This window comes from Saccopteryx bilineata, chromosome 8 (genome assembly GCF_036850765.1).
Source record: "Saccopteryx bilineata isolate mSacBil1 chromosome 8, mSacBil1_pri_phased_curated, whole genome shotgun sequence".
Classification (NCBI taxonomy): Eukaryota; Metazoa; Chordata; class Mammalia; order Chiroptera; family Emballonuridae; genus Saccopteryx; species Saccopteryx bilineata.
This window is the reverse complement of record NC_089497.1, coordinates 37,878,188-37,898,415: the sequence shown is the minus strand read 5'-3', so window position 1 is coordinate 37,898,415 and position 20,228 is coordinate 37,878,188. Positions and strand designations below refer to the sequence as shown.

Sequence of the window (20,228 nt, the reverse complement as noted above, 5' to 3'; positions counted from 1 at the left end):
GCATTTCACAACCATTGTTTTTAGGTATTAGAAGTAGATATTTTCCCGAAAAAGGTACTTAACTATATATTTAATGTTACTTGTTTCTTTTTATTTCCTTGCTTATTAGCTGTAGTAATTTTTTAAATTTTTATTTAGAAAATTAAATTTAGGCCCTGGCTGGTTGGCTCAGTTGTAGAGCATCAGCCCAGTGTGTGGATGTGTTCTGGGTTCGTTTTCTGGTCAGGGGACACAGGAGAAGCCCTGCATTTGTATGACTATGTTCCTCCACCTCTCTGCCTCTCATCTCTCTCTCTCTCTCTCTCTCTTTCTGTGTCTCTCTCTCTCTCTGTGTCTCTTTCTCTCTCTGTCTTCCTTTCCTGCAGCCATGACTCTACTGGATTGAGTTGGCCCTGGGCACTCTGGATGGCTCCATGGCCTCCACTTCAGGTGCTAAGAAGAGCTCAATTGCTGAGCAACAGAGTAAGCCCCAGTGGGCAGAGCATCATCCCCTAGTGGGCTTGCTAGGTGGATCCCGGTTAGGGTACATGCAGAAGTCTGTATCTCTGCCTCCCCTTCTCTCACTGAATAAAATAAAATAAAATAAAATAAATTAATAAAATAAAAAAATTAAATTTAATTGGGTGACATTGATTAATAAGAGTACATAGGTTCCAGGTAAACATCTCTATACCATTTGAACTGTTGATTGCATTGTGTGCCCATCACCCAAAGTCAAATCATTTTTTGTCACCATGTATTTGTCTTTCTTTACTTCCCCCTCTGCTCTACCTTTCCCCAAACCCTTTCCCTGGTAACCACTTCACTTTTATTTATGTCCATGAATCTCAGTTTTATATCTCACCTGTGTGTAAAATTATATAGTTCTTAGCTTTTTCTGATTTATTTATTTCACTTAGCATAATGTTCTCAAGGTCTATCCATGTTGTTGTAAATAGAAAAATGTCATCATTTCTTACGGCTGAGTAGTATTCCATTTATATACAGGGTGTCCATAAAGTCATGGTGCACTTTTGACCGGTCACAGGAAAGCAACAAAAGACGATAGAAATGTGAAATCTGCACCAAATAAAAGGAAAACTCTCCCAGTTTCATACTTATTCAGTGCAGTTCGATGTGGGCTCATGCACAGATTTTTTTAGGGCTCCTTAGGTAGCTATAGCCTCTACAGACTCATTACTGACTGATGGCCTACCAGAACGGGGTTTCTCCACCAAACTGCCGGTTTCCCTCAACTGCTTATCCCAACAAGTAAAGTTATTCCTATGTGGTGGCGCTTCATTATAAACGCGCCAATATTCACGTTGCACTTTGGTCACAGATATGAATTTTTTTTTTTGTATTTTTCTGAAGCTGGAAATGGGGAGAGACAGTCAGACAGACTCCCGCATGCGCCCCACTGGGATCCACCCGGCACGCCCACCAGGGGCGACGCTCTGCCCACCAGGGGGCGATGCTCTGCCCCTCCGGGGCGTCGCTCTGCCGCGACCAGAGCTACTCTAGCGCCTGGGGCAGAGGCCAAGGAGCCATCCCCAGCGCCCGGGCCATCTTTGCTCCAATGGAGCCTTGGCTGAGGGAGGGGAAGAGAGAGACAGAGAGGAAGGGGGGGTGGGGTGGAGAAGCAAATGGGCGCTTCTCCTATGTGCCCTGGCCGGAAATTGAACCCGGGTCCCCTGCACGCCAGGCCGACGCTCTACCGCTGAGCCAACCGGCCAGGGCCACGGATATGAATTTAGCGAGCCACAAAACACGCTGAACTTTCCTCTGTACTGTCCACATCTCGACTGACATGGCCGTGGGCTGCTCTGCTGTATACACGATGTTACATCCTCATCTGCACATGCGCACATGCTGCCACATCATCCTACAAAAATTGGGATGGTTTCCCTTTTATTTGGTGCAGATTTCACATTTCTATCATCTTTTGTTGCTTTCCTGTGACCGGTCAAAAGTGCACCATGACTTTATGGACACACTGTATATACCACATTTTCTTTATCTAGTCCTCTGTCGAATGACACTTGGGTTGTTTCCATGTTTGGCCACTGTGAATAATGCTGTGATGAACATGGGAGTGCATGAGTTTTGTGGGTAGCTACCCAGTAGAGGGATTGCTGGGTCATATGGTAGTTCTATTAATTTTTTGAAGAGCCACCATACTTTCTTCCATAACAGCTGTACCAGTTTACATTCCCACCAACAGTGAATGAGGGTTCCTTTTTCTCCACAGCCTCACCAACACTTGTTACTAGTTGGCTTGTTGATAATAGTTACTTGCTTCTATATTCATTACCTGTACCTAATTAAAAAAAAAAAACAGGAGAAAGTTCTATGCTAAAATCTTGTGGGTTGTATTAAATTATATGAAAGGCCCTGTTTTTAAATGATGACTTCTCAAATAAAAAACAATTGTTTTTCTTAAATATTTATTTCTCTTTCTACCTTGCTTTTCCTAGGATGGCTTTATTGACTTTTTAGAGTTTATTGCTGCTATAAATCTAGTTGTACGAGGGAAAATGGAGCAAAAACTAAAGTGGTATTTTAAGCTGTATGATGCTGATGGAAATGGTTCTATTGACAAAAAGGAACTATTGAACATCTTCATGGTAAGTGGAGTAGTAAAATATCCTTTGCAGGATGTTAGACAGTTAATTTAATGTTCTTCCCTTTGAAGTGGTGACGACTTTCTGTGTGCTTGGCTGTTGGGGGGATGTGCATTTGAAATTGTTGAAACAATGAAGCTTCACTATCTTATTGATCACTGAGCATACAACTGCAAATCATTTTCTTTTCAGTAAACCGGCCAGGGCCTTGATAACCGGTCCACTCTGAAGTTCACAAATTTGGTAGAGTATTAAGGTGAAAACATGTTATATTTTTTTTCTCTGCCTTGGTACAGAAAGTCTTGCAGGGAGCAGCTAAAATAGAAGATGGTTTATAGAACGAGAGATATGGACTAAGAATAAAGGTACTTGAGGACGAATCTTTCCAGGAGCTGGATTACAGTATTTCCGAAAGATAGCTCAGGAATCCCAATTTTTTACATCTCTGAAGCTAAATAATTCCTTTTTTTTTTTTTTTTGTATTTTTCTGAAGTTGGAAACGGGGAGGCAGTCAGACAGAGTCCCGCATGTGCCCGACTGGGATCCACTCGGCATGCCCACCAGGGGTTGGCGTTCGGGCATCACTCTGTTGCATCCAGAGCCATTCTAGTGCCTGAGGCAGAAGCCATAGAGCCATCCTCAGCGCCCGGGCCAACCTTGCTCCAGTAGAGCCTTGGCTGCTGGAGGGGAAGAGAGAGATAGAGAGGAAGGAGAGGGGGAGGTGTGGAGAAGCAGACGGGCACTTCTCCTGTATGCCCTGGCCGGGAATCGAACCCGGGACTCCTGCATGCCAGGCCGACACTCTACCACTGAGCCAACCGGCCAGGGCCTTAAATAATTCCTTTTATAAATCTCAACTCCCTCCACAAATGGAGTGGGATAGTTATTATCATTGTATGAGATCAAATGAATTTCAGAGTAATAGATGATTCAGTGGGAGACTACCTAAATGAAGATATAAAGTTTAAAAGAATTATGAATGTAATACACTGAGTTAATCTGAAATAATCTGGTCCAGATTTTCTCATTTATAGATGAAGGAGCTGAGTTAAAAACATAATTTATAGTAGAAATATTAGTAAAAATTCAAAAAAATGAGTAAAATTACAATTTTAACTAGATACTTCAACAAATGAACAAAGTTGTTAAAATTTAAAACTTTTAGCAAATGTAGAGTTAATCAACATATGGAAAGAATTCAAAAGTATTTATATAATGCTAATATTACTATCACTTTAATCTCACAGAGATCATTCACAAAAAAAGTATTAAGGGGAGGGGGCAAGGGAGATGTTGAGGGGAATAGAGGAGAAGGGAGATGCATTTGGGGTGACCCTAGAATCTATGTAAACACAATTAATTAAATAAATTTTTTTAAAGTATTAAGAACTTTGTTATCAAACTTTGTAAACATTAAATTCAGAAATTTTTTATACATACTACGGGGTGCAATACAAAATTAAGAATCTAAAATATTCTATAGAGCAGGGGCCCCCAAACTTTTTACACAGGGGACCAGTTCACTGTCCCTCATACTGCTGGAGGGCTGGACTATAAAAAAAACTATGAGCAAATCCCTATGCACACTGCACATATCTTATTTTAAAGTAAAAAATCAAAACAGGAACAAATACAATATTTAAAATAAAGAACAAGTAAATTTATTTTTTTTCTTTTTCTTTCTTTCTTTTTTTTTTTTTTTTGTATTTTTCTGAAGTTGGAAATGGGGAGGCAGTCAGACTCCCGCATGCACCCGACTGGGATCCACCTGGCACACCCACCAGGGGGCGATGCTCTGCCCATCTGGGGTGTTGCTCTGTTGCAACCAGAACCATTCTAACGCCTGAGGCAGAGGCCATAGAGCCATCCCTAGCACCTGGGCCAACTTTGCTCCAATGGAGCTTTGACTGTGGGAGGGGAAGAGAGAGACAGAGAGAAAGGAGAGGGGGAGGGGTGGAGAAGCAGATGGGCGCTTCTCTTGTGTGCCCTGACTGGGAATTGAACCTGGGACTCCTGCACGCCAGGCCGATACTCTACCACTGAGCCAACCGGCCAGAGCCAAGAACAAGTAAATTTAAATTAACAAACTGACCAGTATTTCAATGGGAACTATGCTCCTCTTACTGACCACCAATGAAAGAGGTGCCCCTTCCGGAAGTGAGGTGGGGGCCAGATAAATGGTCTAAGGGGGCTGCATGTGGCCTGCGGGGCCGTGGTTTTGGGACCCCTGCTATAGAGTGACTAACCCCATGCAAATTTGAAAGTATCTACCTAAATAAATATACTCAAACTTATTTTTTAAACCCTGAAAATCTGGCCCTGGCCAGTTTGCACAGTGGATAGAGCGTCAGCCCAGCATGCAGACATCCCAGGTTTGATCCCTGGTCAAGGCACACATGAGAAGTGACCATTTGCTTCTCTCCCCCTCCCTCTCTCCCTTATTTCTCTCCCTGAGCATCAGCTCCAGGCTCTGAGGACAGTCATTGGCCCAGAAGGGGGTTGCCTGGTGGATCCTGGTTTGGGCACATGCGGGAGTCTATCTTCCAACTTTTCACTTAAAAAACAAAACAACCGCCCCTGAATATCTAATATAGCATACAAATGTTAGGGGAAGCCTCTAAAGCAGTACTCAGAGCAAGTTTTCTTCTTTTAGGATCTGTGCACAAAGCATCCTTCAGGCCTTTGAAGCTGAGGGCAAAATCTTGCCTGTGTGTTATTCATTTGGGGGCCAGGGAAAGAGTCATTAGAGTCTCAAAAAAATTAGGGAGAAAAAATGTTAAAAGTGATTTTGTCTAAATCTTATAAGAAAATATACATAGATTTTTATTAATTGAAATGTAAAATTTAGTATCAAGGCAAAGGAAATATTAAGTAGCTAATTCAGTTCTTCCTGAAAGTGTTTAGAAAGAGAACAACAACAAAAAAAAGTAGGGAAACTCAAATAATAAAAGCACCGAGAAGACGTTAATTTAATAATTGGATATATTTGTTTCCAATTAAATTAATAAAGATTAAAAACAATAAGAAATATTTCTGGCAAGGACACAAAAAGGAGCACCCTTACTCACTGCAAAGGGAGTATGAATGGATGAAACATTCTTGGAAATATGGTAATTTGTATTAGGATGTTACATATTTATTTTAGAGTCAACATTATGTCAGGAAAAATAATCATTAGTATCATAAAGATAGAAGTTCTGTGACTTACATCACAGAATCACTTAAGGCGATAAAAATACAAAACAACTTAAAGAGGAAAATTTTAAAATAAATTAATCCAATGGAATATGTACTTACAAAAATTAGTGGTCTACAAACATACTTCCTCTATTATGGGGGGAAAAAAACGCCAGCAGGGTAAAGAGTAATCCATACTGTATAATATAAGTTCTCTCAACACATGACAATAGGATGTTAAAATGGAATTTAGCCCAGGCATCAAGAGATCTGAAAGAAGTACTAGATGATAGGTAGAATTTACAAAGGAAGTACCTACCTCTTAATCTCACTTAAAGGGTATAATGGTCAAGAACAGATTTTTTGTGAAAATGACAGGAAAGGATTTCTTTGGTAAGGTTCCTCACTCAAGTCAAGAGCATGGGGATTTAAGGAGACTATTGTGATGTGGGTGTACCCTACCATTTGGGAAACACAGTATTACAGTGTTTGAGTCATACCTGAAAAGTCCAATGAGGCACACGTGACAGCACAGGGAAGAGGGATGAAGTTTAGGAAATGTCTGCATCTGTAGAATTTGTTGGGAGGAAAGATGCCTGGGTGTTTCTCCATGAGTCAGCTATGGGCTACTGGGAGAGGAAGCTGCCAGAGTTGTCTGGGTCTTGTCCAGCTGAGGCGCTTGGAGAAGAGAGGGAACCCCAGAAGAGGAAAGCTGGAGATAGGCCTAGAGACTGCTTCTCAACCCGGAGGAATTTCACCCTCCTTCCCGGGAGACATTTGGCAATGTCACGGGATATTTTGTTGTCAACTGGGGAGCTGGGGCGTGTATGGTGTTACAACCATTTGTTGTTTAGAGACCAGGGCTGCTGTTAAACATTATACAGTGCAGGAGATGATCCTGAACAAGAAATAATTGTCCAAAATAGCAATTGTGTAGATGTCGAGAAACTCAGACCTTGAAGGATTAACTGGAATTAAAATGCATGCTTTATATTTAGGGAATTGCAGGAGAGAAAGCCTTGGTAATAAAAAGCAGGTACAAGCATCCTCAGAAGAAGAGTGGACTTTAGATATGGGCCATCGAGAAAGCTCTGAGCTTGCTCATCTCCCCACCACCCTTCTCCTATAAGAAGAGGGAAGACAATAGGGCACACTGACCATTCCCTCTGTAAATATTATCCGCTCAAACTCTGTCACCATCCAATCAATCCTTCACTCTCATTTAGGTTGCCAGGGGATGGGTGATAGACAAATCCTAGACATTTTGTAATATTTTATTATGGCTCATAGATGTGGTCTAGTATCATTTCAGAATGTGGGAATACTGGAGGCTTAGCCCCATTGCTAGGCTTTGGGGTCTCTGCCAATTCACTGAAAAACCCTAAAAATCTTCATCTAATAAGATGCTGTCTGATGTATCCATTATTACTCTTAAGTATTGCCGTATAATTAACTGTGAGACCTTGACGTAAGGTCAGGAGTGGAGCGTTGCCACTTCATTACGGTTGATGCTGCATTTCAGACTAGTAGTGCTTGGGAAGCAGCAAGAGAGACGGTCATATTTAAGACCATGCCTTCTAATTGCAATGCGTTGCTGCCAGTTTTTCTAAAGATTCCTTGTATGTTCAAATTCCAGAGCACTAATTTATTCTCTGTATGTGTCTCTTTTATTTTATTAAGAATTTCTATGTCAAATATGGGTTAGTTAACTTAATCACCTAGGGAAGGGAGTGGGAGTGGGTAGGGGGGCAGGGGGATTAAATGTTCCCTCCAGAAAGCTGGAAATGTCATTTTCTCTCAGTTCTCTGACAGCTTTTATGATTTAAAAAAAAAAAAAAAGTACCGGCAGAGTGTGAGAGAAATCAAGTGTCCTTGCAAGGCATATGTCTTCCCAGTTGAACATTCTATAAAAGGATCAGAGTTTCCAGTCTCAGAAGCCAGAAAGGAAGCATTAGATACTTATAGACCATCTTTTTTATGCCCATCTACACGGTCAAAGATAATAAACCTGAAATTAAAACATCACCTGTTTTCTGGGTCTGCGGTTGTTATGGCAGAGACCAGTACAATTTTTTCCTCCAGTGGGCTCTTGGCATCTTTTGTGACCTAATATGTTGAACAAATCCCTTGGTCCTGCGTAAAATCAAACTTCAGACTGTATTCAGTTCATCTAACTTCCAATCCTCATTACTCAGAAGTGACATACAATATCTTTAACAGCTAGAACAGGTTAGAGAGCAAAATTGACACACACACATCCCCAAATTCTGTCACACTGAAGTAGAAATTTCATAAAATGTCTTTACTTCCAGCAGCGTTGAACCCCCTGATTTAATTTCTTCTCTTTGCAGTCTGTACAAGCCCTCAATGGCCAGCAAACGCTGAGTCCTGAAGAATTCACCAACTTGGTCTTTCATAAGATTGATATAAACCGCGATGGTAAGGCAGCTGTTCTCCTCAGTCTCACTTTTCTTACAAAAGTAAGAGATGGTAGTTGGTGGTGCCATTGAGACAAAAGCATGGACCTTTCAGGAGAACCCTAGTTGTGACATTATTTGAGCTACATAATTTAACCTAGAGTCTAATATTTTCCAGTTGGGACAATTCAACTGAGTAAATATTTATTGGCCACATTTATATTCAACTCATGGTGCTTAAGACTCTAGGATGAAGAAGAGTAAAGGAAGATATAAGAAAAGAAAAGTGGAAGAATATGAGATGAAGGACCATCTGCTCTTTGCTCTGGGACATATTCTAGTCATTATTTCCTTTCTACCGGAGATTTCTAACTTACTTACACAACCAAACTTTAGTTTTTCTTACTGAGGAAATCTTTCCTTCAATTACGCTATCTTCTTCTATTACCAATTTTTGTTTTTTCCCTTTGGCTACACATTTCTGGAAAGAGTTGTTCATACTTGCCTCTATTTCTGCTCTTTCTAACTTTTCTGCATTCCTATTTCTTATGCTCATTTCTCTATCTGTTCTTTCTGTCCTAAAATATGGACTCTTCTTTGGATCAGAGAAGGTTCACTTCTTCAGAGGCAGTGTGAAATGGGAAAATGCAGGTATTATAAGAGAAGGGAGAGTGCTTACACATTGGCTGGGTGAGCATATTAATTTGAGATTGAAGCAGCATATCTAGGAATGGTCCTTGAAAAAAAATGAAAGCTTAGAATTGTGTAAAATATAATGTCAGCAAAATAATTTTTTTAAAGTATGGATATAAGGCATTGGAAACTCCAGCCATGGTTGTCATCAATCCACAGTAACGTTTTCCACAGAATCAGCCTGCCCACCATTAGTCACTTCTTATAGCGGACTGTTGAGGGCAGTAGAGACCTATGTCAAGTGCGGCAGCTGGCACTAGTCAACTGTGACAGCTTAGTCTGGCAGGATAGGATGGTGAGGAGGCTGAAAAGAAGTTCAAATGAAATCACCATTATGAACGTGCCATACAACTGAACAAGAGTATTGTAAAGCCAGGAGCCAGAGCCAGGGCCATTATCACAGCAGCCACCTGGCCCATGCAGGTTCGCATTGGATTCGGACAGTCGGCAAAGAAACAACGGAGCCAAAAGCTGATGGGCCATAGCCTTTAATCCTAGCTTGCACCCAGCGGGCAAGTAAAAATACACACTGGGCTCCAAAAACCCAGTCACATTCAGTGCTCACAAAGCCACTGACTTATCCGAGTTTCCTAGAATCAAAGGTTTCTAGCTCACCAGCCTTATTCTCCTCAGTTCCCCATCTCCTTCCTTATCCCAGATACAAACTCTACACAAACTGGCATCTCACTCAGCACTCCACCATCTTGGCTGCTTCCCCTGGCCTCCTCCACGTGGCCTTTCTCTGCTCTCCTCTGCTCTCTCTTCTAATGATAATCTCAGGAACCAAGAGCCTAAACTCCTGTCCGGCCCCCATTTTATAGTGTGGATTCATAACCTTTAATCCAATATACCAAATAAGGAAGTCTCTACTACAAAGTCACTTCTCTGAGGCATGATTGGATTGTACCACCCCACAGCAAAAAGGGTGGGAAAGGCTTAATCCCAAAACCAAGCCTCAGGCTACAACGATTCTCAACACACATTAATATCTCCTGGGCCACGGCGTCTTTAACAAAGTGAGCATAATACATTTTATCCTCCCAACAAGTATAATTTTCAGAAAAACAATATAATCAATTACATCAATCCTCCTTTTAAGGACCTAACTTTAGATTAACCTCACTTCAATCTCAAGTCAGAATGCTCACTTACTAGTTTACCAAGATCAAAGCCACTGGTGTGATTACTCGTATTTGGGTTCTACGGATTGAGAATAAAATAAATTAGTTCATGTGAAAGCTTTCAAGGAACAAATTTAGACTACCTAGAGTTGATAAGGAAGCTAAGAGAAGCTAGAGAAAGGGCCAGAAACGGAGAGTGGAAGGTCTTATGAAGCCAATGAAATTTTATTTGGAATATTCAACCGAAAATGGTGATCACCAAACAGGAAAAATGCTGTAGTTTTTGTTCTGCTTTGCTTTCGTTTTCAATCTTAGAGGTCCTGCAGGATGGCAAAGATTAGAATAGAGGAGATAAAACCAATTTTCCCTCAGGGCTGAAATCATTGACTGAAGGAAGAGTAGTCTGGAAATAGATAGGACATCACAAATGTTTAAGACTTAGTATACATTGAATTTCAAAAGGCGGGCCAAGAATGCTCGAAAATATCTATAGATCCTGGAGAAGGGGAATAGAAAAAAGGTGAGCTTCTTTGAAGAACTATGAGGATTGCAGTGTCCCTAAAAAGAAGCTGGGTTCTATTAGTTTGAAGGAACATACAATATATTCCAGAAAATAAGAAAATAATGTAGGACTCTTTGTTTACTATCCAAGCAGATTTCGCAAGAACAAAGTACAAGGAACCAGTAAAATGAGGACTGTGGTTTGGAAGAGGCCTAGAAGTAGAAAAATCTGGAGGGGGAAAAGGATTGGATCTGGGAGCATAAAGGTGTTGTGCTCAGGCAACAACTGAGGTTACCTGAGTTAGAAAAATAGGCTATTTGACCGGAAAGAATGTCAAATGAGAGAGAATGCATTATGATTTCTGGACTAGCTTGTAGAACTAACCACATGAAATAATTTTTTTTTCTGATAAAAACTTATATTTAAGAAAAAACACATATCACTGGCTTTTTACAAAATGAAGGTACCAAATAAACTATTTTTACTTTAGAGTCAATAAACCATGGTTTCTTGGCAAATTCATATGCAGAGGTAACACTGGCAGAATTCACTTTTACGTGGAAATTATTGGAGGCTATTACTTCATCTCATCCCCAGACACCTGAGTCATTCCATATATCAAAAAAGATGCGCCTGACCAGGCGGTGGCGCAGTGGATAGAGCGTCAAACTGAGATGCAGAAGGACCCAGGTTGGAGACCCCGAGGTTACCAGCTTGAGCATGGGCTCATCTGGTTTGAGCAAAAGCTCACCAGCTTGGACCCAAGGTCACTGGCTCCAGCAAAGGGTTACTCGCTCTCCTGAAGGCCCACGGTCAAGGCACATATGAGAAAACAATCAATGAACAACTAAGGTGTCGCAACGCGCAACGAAAAACTGATGATTGATGCTTCTCATCTCTCTCCTTTCCTGTCTGTCTGTCCCTATCTATCCCTCTCTCTGACTCTCTCTCTGTCTCTGTAAAAAAAATAATAATAAATAAAATTTTTAAAAAAAGATGCTAAAATCATACTGTTAGACAACTTAGTGCATCAGAGGGCAAGAATGAGAAAGTAATGAAGATGCAGAAGGTTGATACTTGCAGGAATGTAAAAGGATTTTGCAGTATTTAGCAGAGGAGAATAAAGTGCTCCATTCACACATAAAGGGGAAGTTGGTACCACCGAGGAGAATCTCTATATTGTACAAGCCTAATTAAATATGATTTATTATTTTTATTATCATTGTTATGAAAACATCAGTGCAGGTAGAAATAGAGATGTTAAATTAAGTACACCAGAATAGTGTTGACTATATGCCAACATATATATATATATATATATATATATATATATATATATATATATTTATATATTTGTCTGTGTGTGTAATAGAAGATATGTACAGAAAGACAACCAGATTGTAATATATATATTTCTCAAATAAGAAGCAAGCACATCATTAGTACCTGATGATCCAATGAATATTGAAACCAAAGATAATATCACAACACACTGAGACACAACCAGAAATATTTCAAGAATCTATATGAAAACCCCAATTAGACTGCAAACTGTTTGCAAAAGAATGTTCAACATCAAATCCATTGGTACAAAATATACTTAACAACTGTGAAGTAGTCTGTACCTAATCATCATGGTAGTTAACAAGTCAAAAATAGAAGATTAATCAAAAAAGACATAGAAATAATGTTAAGAAAATAAAAAGATGGCCCTGGCCAGTTGGCTCAGTGGTAGAGCTTCAGCCTGGCATGCAGAAGTCCTGGGTTCGATTCCCGGCCAGGGCACACAGGAGAAGCGCCCATTTGCTTCTCCACCCCTCCCCCTCTCCTTCCTCTCTGTCTCTTTCTTCCCCTCCCGCAGCCGAGGCTCCGTTGGAGCAAAGATGGCCCGGGCGCTGGGGATGGCTCCTTGGCCTCTGCCCCAGGCGCTGGAGTGGCTCTGGTCGCAACACAGCGATGCCCCGGAGGGGCAGAGCATCCCCCCTGGTGAGCAGAGCATTGCCCCTGGTGGGCGTGCCGGGTGGATCCCGGTCAGGCACATGCGGGAGTCTGTCTGACTGTCTCTCCCCATTTCCAGCTTCAGAAAAATACAAAAATAAATAAATAAATAAATAAATAAATAAATAAATAAATAAATAAATACAAATAATAAAAAGATGAAGAATTATAGGCTCCATGAGGGTGAAAACTATCTCCATTTTTTATACTTTGGTATTTCCTGCTCTCTCACACTTCCTGGCATATGGTAGATTCCCTAGAAATAGTTGCAGTATGATTGAGTGTCTGAAAAGAAGACATCAGATGAAAAGCAAAGGAAGACATCAAGAAGAAATAAGCAAAATATTGAATGTTATCTCTAGGAAAAAAGACCTCTAGCCCAACTTTATAAATATAAACACGGATTTTAGCAAGAGTTGATTACCAGTATAAAGTGGAACTGGGGGCCAGAGAGAAGTTAAATGGAGATTCTTTCTTTTCATTACACCTTTCAGCAGTTTGAATTTTTTTTTTTACCATGAACATATATTGTTATAGTTCAGCAAGTTAGTATTATTTTTATATTATGTACAATAGCATTCAAGGAGAGCTTGATGGGAATCACAAAGACAGAAAATTAAAGTTCAATATTAAACATTGTTGAAGAATGAAAACAGAGAGGACAGCAAGACAAGTCAAGATAAATGACAGCGTGGAATTGCACAAGCCTCACTACAGGAAGAAGAGCAATCCACATTCCACCACAGGCTGCTTAGAAGTGGGTGCTGACATGATTTAGGAAGATTTATAGATGCTGTTCACAACATTAAGTGCTGAGTGTTTAACACAGCGCCAAATAGCACAGGGACAACAGAGACTTAAGTGGCTCATAAAAATAAACAGTGAAAGTAAAGTGAGACAGAAGGAAGCCGAAGGGGAAATGAAAGAGGCTGGTTATTGGACAAACATTTAGCATAAAACAGGGAAAAAAAAAAAAAGAAAACAACATAAAGGAAGACATGGAGCGACTAACCAGCAAGACATGTGTTAGATGGGAACATTCTGAAAAGCCGTGAGGGTCAGATTGAAACAAACTGGGAAACCGGGAACTTTTAGAAGATTGGAGAAAATTGAATATCCTCATAAAGAGAGGAAACCGCTGCTCTTAAAACTCTGCTACTGTTTTTTTTTTTTTTTTTTTTTTTAAAGTGAGAAGAGGGGAGCTAGTGAGACAGACTTCTGCATGCGCCCTGACGGGAATCCACCCGGCAACCTCGATGCTCAAATCAACCAACCCTCGGCACCTCAGTGCTGGGGCCAATGCTCAAACCAGTCAAGCTCCTGGCTGCAAGAGGGGAAGAGAGAGAGAAGAGGGAGAGGAAGGGGAAGAGAAGCAAATGGTTGCTTCACCCGTGTGCAGTGACTGGGGATCGAACCCAAGACATCCGTAAGCCGGGTCAATGCTCTACCACTGAGCAACCGTGCACTGCCTTTTTTTTTTTTTTTTGTATTTTTCTGAAGTTGGAAACAGAGAGGCAGTCAGACAGACTCCCACATGCGCCTGACCGGGATCCACCTGGCATGCCCACCAGAGGGCGATGCTCTGCCCATCTGGGGTGTCACTCTGTTGCAACCAGATTCATTCCAGCGCCTGAGGCAGGGGCCACAGAGCCATCCTCAGCGCCCGGGCCAACTTTGCTCCAATGGAACCTTGGCTGCCGGAGGGGAAGAGAGAGACAGAGAGGAAGGAGAGGGGGAGGGGTGCAGAAGCAGATGGGTGCTTCTCCTGTGTGCCCTGGCTGGGAATCGAACCCGGGATTCCTGCACGCCAGGCCGATGCTCTACCACTGAGCCAACTGGCCAGGGCCCCTGCACTGCTTTTTAATCAGCATGGTAACTACACTCCAACCCCATGGACACAGTTTCTCCCACGGACAACAGTGGTAACAGAGAAGTGTTATACCTGTGTGGTCAAAATCTACTTCAGCTCTCCTATCTCCACTCCCAATTCTGCTTTGGTCATGCTGAGTTCCTAAAGATTTGAAAAATCTCTTGGTTTGAGAATTTAGCAACTCTGATTTTCCTTTGCAAAGGACAGTTATTCTTTTGATATGTATGGTACCCCATTCTACCATGCTTACACCGATGTGACCCTCTCCACCCACACACTGCTCACTTTCTTTTATTTTCAGTTTACTTTATTTTGATTCATCCCTCAACTGTACATTCCCTGTGAGACAGAGGGAATTCCTGTTCCTACCCACTGTAAGCTGGGGTTTTGCACATAAGGCATAAGAAAAACATAAGGAGAAAAGATTAGATTTCTCCCTGGAAAAAAAAGCATTTTGGTATTTTGTCATTGAAAACAAAAAGAAAGTATGTTATGAGAATGTGATGGTTCATGCTGATTTATATTTGTATCGCTATGATGGTATTTTAAATATTTTTCTTTAGCCACTAAAAAATACAGATACAGGTAACACCTTATTTCATTCTTGCTGACTTTCTTCCCCAATGCACATCCTCTAGTTACTGAATGTATCTGACTTGTCTCTGGCTGGCCTTCTACCAGCCACAAACTTTATTGGGTACAATCTCTTTGAAATCAGAAATTGCATCTGACCACTTAACTTGAATACAGTCATTATTATAATACAAATAACTTAAGTCAACAGAAAACCCTACTCCATCCCCACCATAATGTTGAAAAGTTGTCTTGTGGAATGAGGGTAGTAAAAAACCAAGGCAGCCAGCATATGAGGGTATATGGTGCTTTTATAACACCGACTGGCCAGCAGAAGCCAAGGCTTAAGTCAAGGCAATAAAATTAAAAACCAAAAATCAAAACAGAAGAGGAGAACTAATGACCAACAATTCTATGTGGAATGAATGAATGTTTAGCCCTCCTCACAGCTTTGGACAGTCTGAAATTTTTTCTCAGAATATTGAAAACAGCCTTGCAAACAATTATTTCCTCCTGATCTCAAAAATGTTCAATTTTCATGCTTCTATGACTTGGGACATCTTCAAAGTTAAAGGTCAAGTAATTAATACTATGTAAAGATGTGAATGTATATATGTTCAAAGATGCTTTATCTGACATTCTCAACTCAAAATAATAGATTGTATTCTATCTGACTGGCGGTGGTGCAGAGGATAGAGCATCGACATGGGATGCTGAGGACCCAGATATGAAATCCCAAGGTCACCAGGTTGAGTGTGGCTTCATTCGGCTTGAGCACAGGCTTGCCAGCTTCAGTGTGGGGTCACTGGCTTGAGCATGAGATCATCAAAATGACCCTTTGGTCATTGGCTTGAGCCTTAAGGTCACTGGTTCAGCTTGAGCCCCCCAATTAAAGAATGTATGAGAAGTAATCAATGTACAAGTAAAGTGACACAACTACAAGTTGATGCTTCTCACCTCTCTCCCTTCCCGTCTCTCTCTCGTTCTTTAAGAAAAAATAGATTGTATACATCACCTTTATTTTCACTAGCAATCCTACCATTGAATGCTTTTTTTATATAAGGAAAGTCAAAGAGTTTAGAGTCTAGTTGAAGTAAAAATATTGAAAGAGAAAAATATCAATTATAATACCTGTGCATATATGGTATATATACCAGTGAATGGTATTGGTAAAACCTCTTATTAATTGTTTATCATTTTCTAGGAGAATTGACTTTAGAAGAATTTATCAATGGCACAGAAAAGGATCAGGATCTTCTGGAGATTGTTTCTAAGAGCTTCGACTTTTCCAATGTACTGAAAGTTATCTGTAATGGGAAGCAGCCAGACACAGGAGGAGGCTTCCTTCAAACCATCTGACAAGGCTGGTCTACAGATGGTGACAATGAGAATGCCTTTCCCAGATTTTAATTAGGAAAAAAACAAAATTTCCCCTATGTACATGTTATCGACTTCAGGTTTTTATTATAACTGAAGTCAGTTTATGAATGTATCACTCATCTTAAGTCCCACAGAGACTTTCATAATGATCTTGGATAGAAGCATTGTTGTTTTTCTGTTTATACAACCTCATTCTCTGAGCAGATCAGAATATGATGATTAAACTGAAGACTTGTCTCCATATCACTTCAAAACAGAGCTCATATGTTTGTTTCTTTGCACACCTAAATTAATCTGCATCTTGAAATAAAACTAGGTGATACAGGCAGTGTCTCCACAGTTCGACATTCTTCTTAGATTAAACGTGCATTTGGCAAATGTGTTTATTGCCTCTTGGTTCTTGTTGCATCTGTATATTATAAATGACTGAGTTCTGGTCTATTGAGAAACTTTTCCTCTGTCGTTCTTTCTTACTCCTGACCCCAAATGCTGTCTTGAATCAGTGATAATGTTCTATTCCAAAGGCAAAGTCTTAAGCTATGCAGTAAAAGAAGAAAATTTAGGGCTGGGCAATAAGAACATTACTATCTGATTTGTTATAAAACTGGGTCCAGCGGTGCGTGAAAATGCAATGCATCATCTGTAATTATTATGCCAGTTGGAGGTTTGATCAGAATAGCAGACAGCCAGGCTATGCAACAACAAGCATTTGACATTTTAAATGGTTCTAACATTATAGCTCTGACATTTCATTTTTTTTTACATCCTTTCTAAAAATGAAATGATGAATGGGATTTCTTGATGGGTCAGAACTTTTTAAGTTTGGGGTTCTATATCACAGGCCTATTAGTACATCTTTCAATGCAAAGCTTTCTTATGGAAACAAGGGAGGCTGAAGAGCAGATGTCAGCTGTCTTTATGCAAAAAGTTTCTTAATTATGCTTTCATATTCAAATTGGGGTTAGAAACGCACAATTGAAACTATAAAGACAGAATTGGACTGTCCCTGTCTCCCTCATAGTTAAAGCTTGGGTTAAAGTATAGATGGAGATGAAGATGAGGCATGCTGGGCAGTAAAAATTAAGTATAAATGAATGTTGGGCAGATAAAATGTATTATGCTCACTTTGTTGAAGTGGCGCTGCCCACGTGGAGGCCATTGCCCAGGTGATATTAATGTGTGTCTCTGTGGGCAGGCAGAATCCCTGTAGCCTGGGGCTTGGTTTTGGGATTAAGCCTTTCCCACCTGTTTTGATGTGGGGTGGTACAATCCAATCATGCCTCGGAGAAGTGACTTTGTATTAGAGACTTCCCTGTTTTGTATATTGGATTAGGGGTTTGGATTTCTACACTATAAAATGGGGACGGAGCGGGAGCTTGCTCTCGGTTCCTGGAATAGCATTAGAGAGCAGAGCAGAGAGAGGCCACGTGGAGGAGGCCAGGAGAAGCAGCCAAGATGGCAGAGTATTGAGTGAGAGGCCAATTTGTGCAGTTTGGAGCTGGAGAAGGAAGGAGATAGGGAACAGAGGAGAATAAGTCTGGTGAGCTAGAAACCTTTGATTCTAGGAAACTTGGATAAATCAGTAGCTTTGTGAGCACTGAATTTGAGTGGGTTTTGGAGCCCAGTGTGTATTTTTTACTTGCCTGCCGGGTGCAAGCTAGAATTAAAAATGATGGCCCACCAGTTTGTGGCTCCGTTGTTTCTTTACCGACTGTCCGAATCCAATGCGAACCTGCATGGGCCAGAAGGCTGCTGTGATAGTGGCCCTGGCCATGGCTTCTGGCTTTACAATGAAGTTTTAAAAGTTATAGATGGATGTATAGATGAAAATATATAGATGACAGTAGTATAGATGGAGGCGGAAATATTCTAGGGGTTTCCAAAAAATTTTGAGGGGATTCACAAAGAAGTGTGTAGTATAATGTAAAGTATGTTCAAATAAAATGATCACAAATAAAAGTAATGTGAAGAAAATCATTGCAGCCATACACACAGCTTAACTCCTTTGCCAAAAGTGGGCTACCCATTGAATTCTGAGCTTCCTGAGGATCATTACAGTCTTGCCCCACTCTGGCAGTGACAGCTGATTTCACTCCCACCCCCACATTCCTGAGGCACCTGGTGTCCTTTCCACAGAAAACTGGACCCACTGCCCTTTCCAAGCTTCCTTGTTCTAGTCACACCCATCTCTTCCCTTTGTCCCCCCAGCCTAAGGTTGCAGCTGCTTCCTGCCATTTCTGTATTCTTCAGTGTCCTCCTTCTGCTTTTTCAGTCCTCCAAGGTAGGGTCCCTGAATAGGAACACAGAATAGGGACACAGTTCAGTGTCAGAGACACCACAGTACTATGCTGAACACAGCACAATAGGTGTAGAATTAGCAATTCTCATTAATTAATAGGTGGGGTAGATATCTCAAAAGGGAGTTACTTCCCTTGCCCTTTTGTCTGCTCTAAGGAAGTTCCCCTTCCTGACTTCTTCATTCTCATCTCTGCTTCTATTTGTGTGTATCAATAAATACACGTAGGGACTGGGGGTCAGGACCATCTCCTGAAACCTGTAGAGGGGATAGTGACGTGGTTTGCCCTAGGTCCCTCGATGCACTCCATCTGGTCTCCCAGGAGTTACTGTCTCTGTGACACTCCAATGTCTTTTTTAACTAATAATTCCTTACATTAATGTAAAGCCAGTAGCCACGGCCACCATCACAGCCACGTGGCCATGCAGGTTTGCATTTGAGTCAGACAGTTGGTAATGAAACAACAGAGCCAAAAACTGGTGAGCCATCACTTTTAATCCTAGCTTGCACCCAGCAGACAAGTAAAAACACACACTGGGCTCCAAAACCCACTCATTCAGTGCTCACAAAGATACTGACTTATCCGAGTTTCCTAGAATCAAAGGTATCTATCTACCTCACCAGTCTTATTGACCTCAGTTTACCATCTCCTTCTCTCTGCACAAACTCTGCACAAACTGGCTTTTCCTTCAGCACTCTGCCATCTAGCCTACTTCTCTCCTCTCCTCCACGTGGCCTCTCTCTGCTCTTTGCTCTCTCCTCTCTAATGCTAATCTCAGGAAACAAGAGAGAGCAAGCTCCCAGTGTGCCCCCATTTTATAGTGTAGAAATCAAAACCTTTAATCTAATATACAAATAAGGAAGTCTCCGATACAAAGTCACTTATCTAAGGCATAATAGGATTCCTCATGAGAGTGCACCACCCCATATCATGCAATCAGTCAAGGGTGTGGGGAAAAGCTTAGTCTTAAAACTAAGTCTTAGGGTATAACAACCCGGTCTACTTACAGCCTGTCCCCCACACCCAATACAAATTATAAGCGAGAAAACATATATATCATATTTAAAAACTTATTTGACCAACAATTAAATTTTCTCTATTGAAATAACTAGTGTGGTTTTGTTTCCCTAACTGGAGCCTGACTAATGCTGGGCCCTGACTGACTGGAGGGTCAACCCTATTTAAGGTTAGGAACCCTGCCCCTTTTTCCTTATCTGCACTATTCACTCTGGAACTGTGTTGAGTGCTTTTTTAATCCTAATAGCCCAATGATGCGTGTAAGGCCAGTGGCCACCACCATTCTCGTGGCCATGTAGGTTCTCATTGGATTCAGGCAGACAGTAAAGGGACAGTGGAGCCCAAAAGTGGTGGGCCATTTCGTTTCTTAGTCTCTGTAAAGCCAGTAGCCATGGCTACCATCACAGCAGCCCGGCCCATGCAGATTCGCATTGGATTCGAACAGTCGGTAAAGAAACAATGGAGCCACAAACTGATGGGCCATCATCTTTAATCCTAGCTTGCACCCGGCAGGCAAGTAAAAACACACACTGGGCTCCAAAACCCACTCACATTCAGTGCTCACAAAGCTACTGACTTA

The 20,228-nt window shown here is 41.2% G+C and overlaps 1 protein-coding gene across 1 annotated transcript in view; it reads left to right on the top strand.

The window, feature by feature from the left end:
* Window positions 1-16,716, top strand: part of GUCA1C (guanylate cyclase activator 1C) — a 45,731-nt gene extending 29,015 nt beyond the window's left edge. Inside the window, exons 2-4 of the mRNA XM_066241255.1 lie at window positions 2,457-2,606; window positions 8,132-8,219; window positions 16,159-16,716. Coding sequence (XP_066097352.1) covers window positions 2,457-2,606; window positions 8,132-8,219; window positions 16,159-16,313 — 393 coding nt within the window. The 3' untranslated portion in view covers window positions 16,314-16,716. The remainder of the gene's footprint in view (window positions 1-2,456; window positions 2,607-8,131; window positions 8,220-16,158) is intronic.
* The last annotated feature ends 3,512 nt before the right edge of the window (window positions 16,717-20,228 follow it).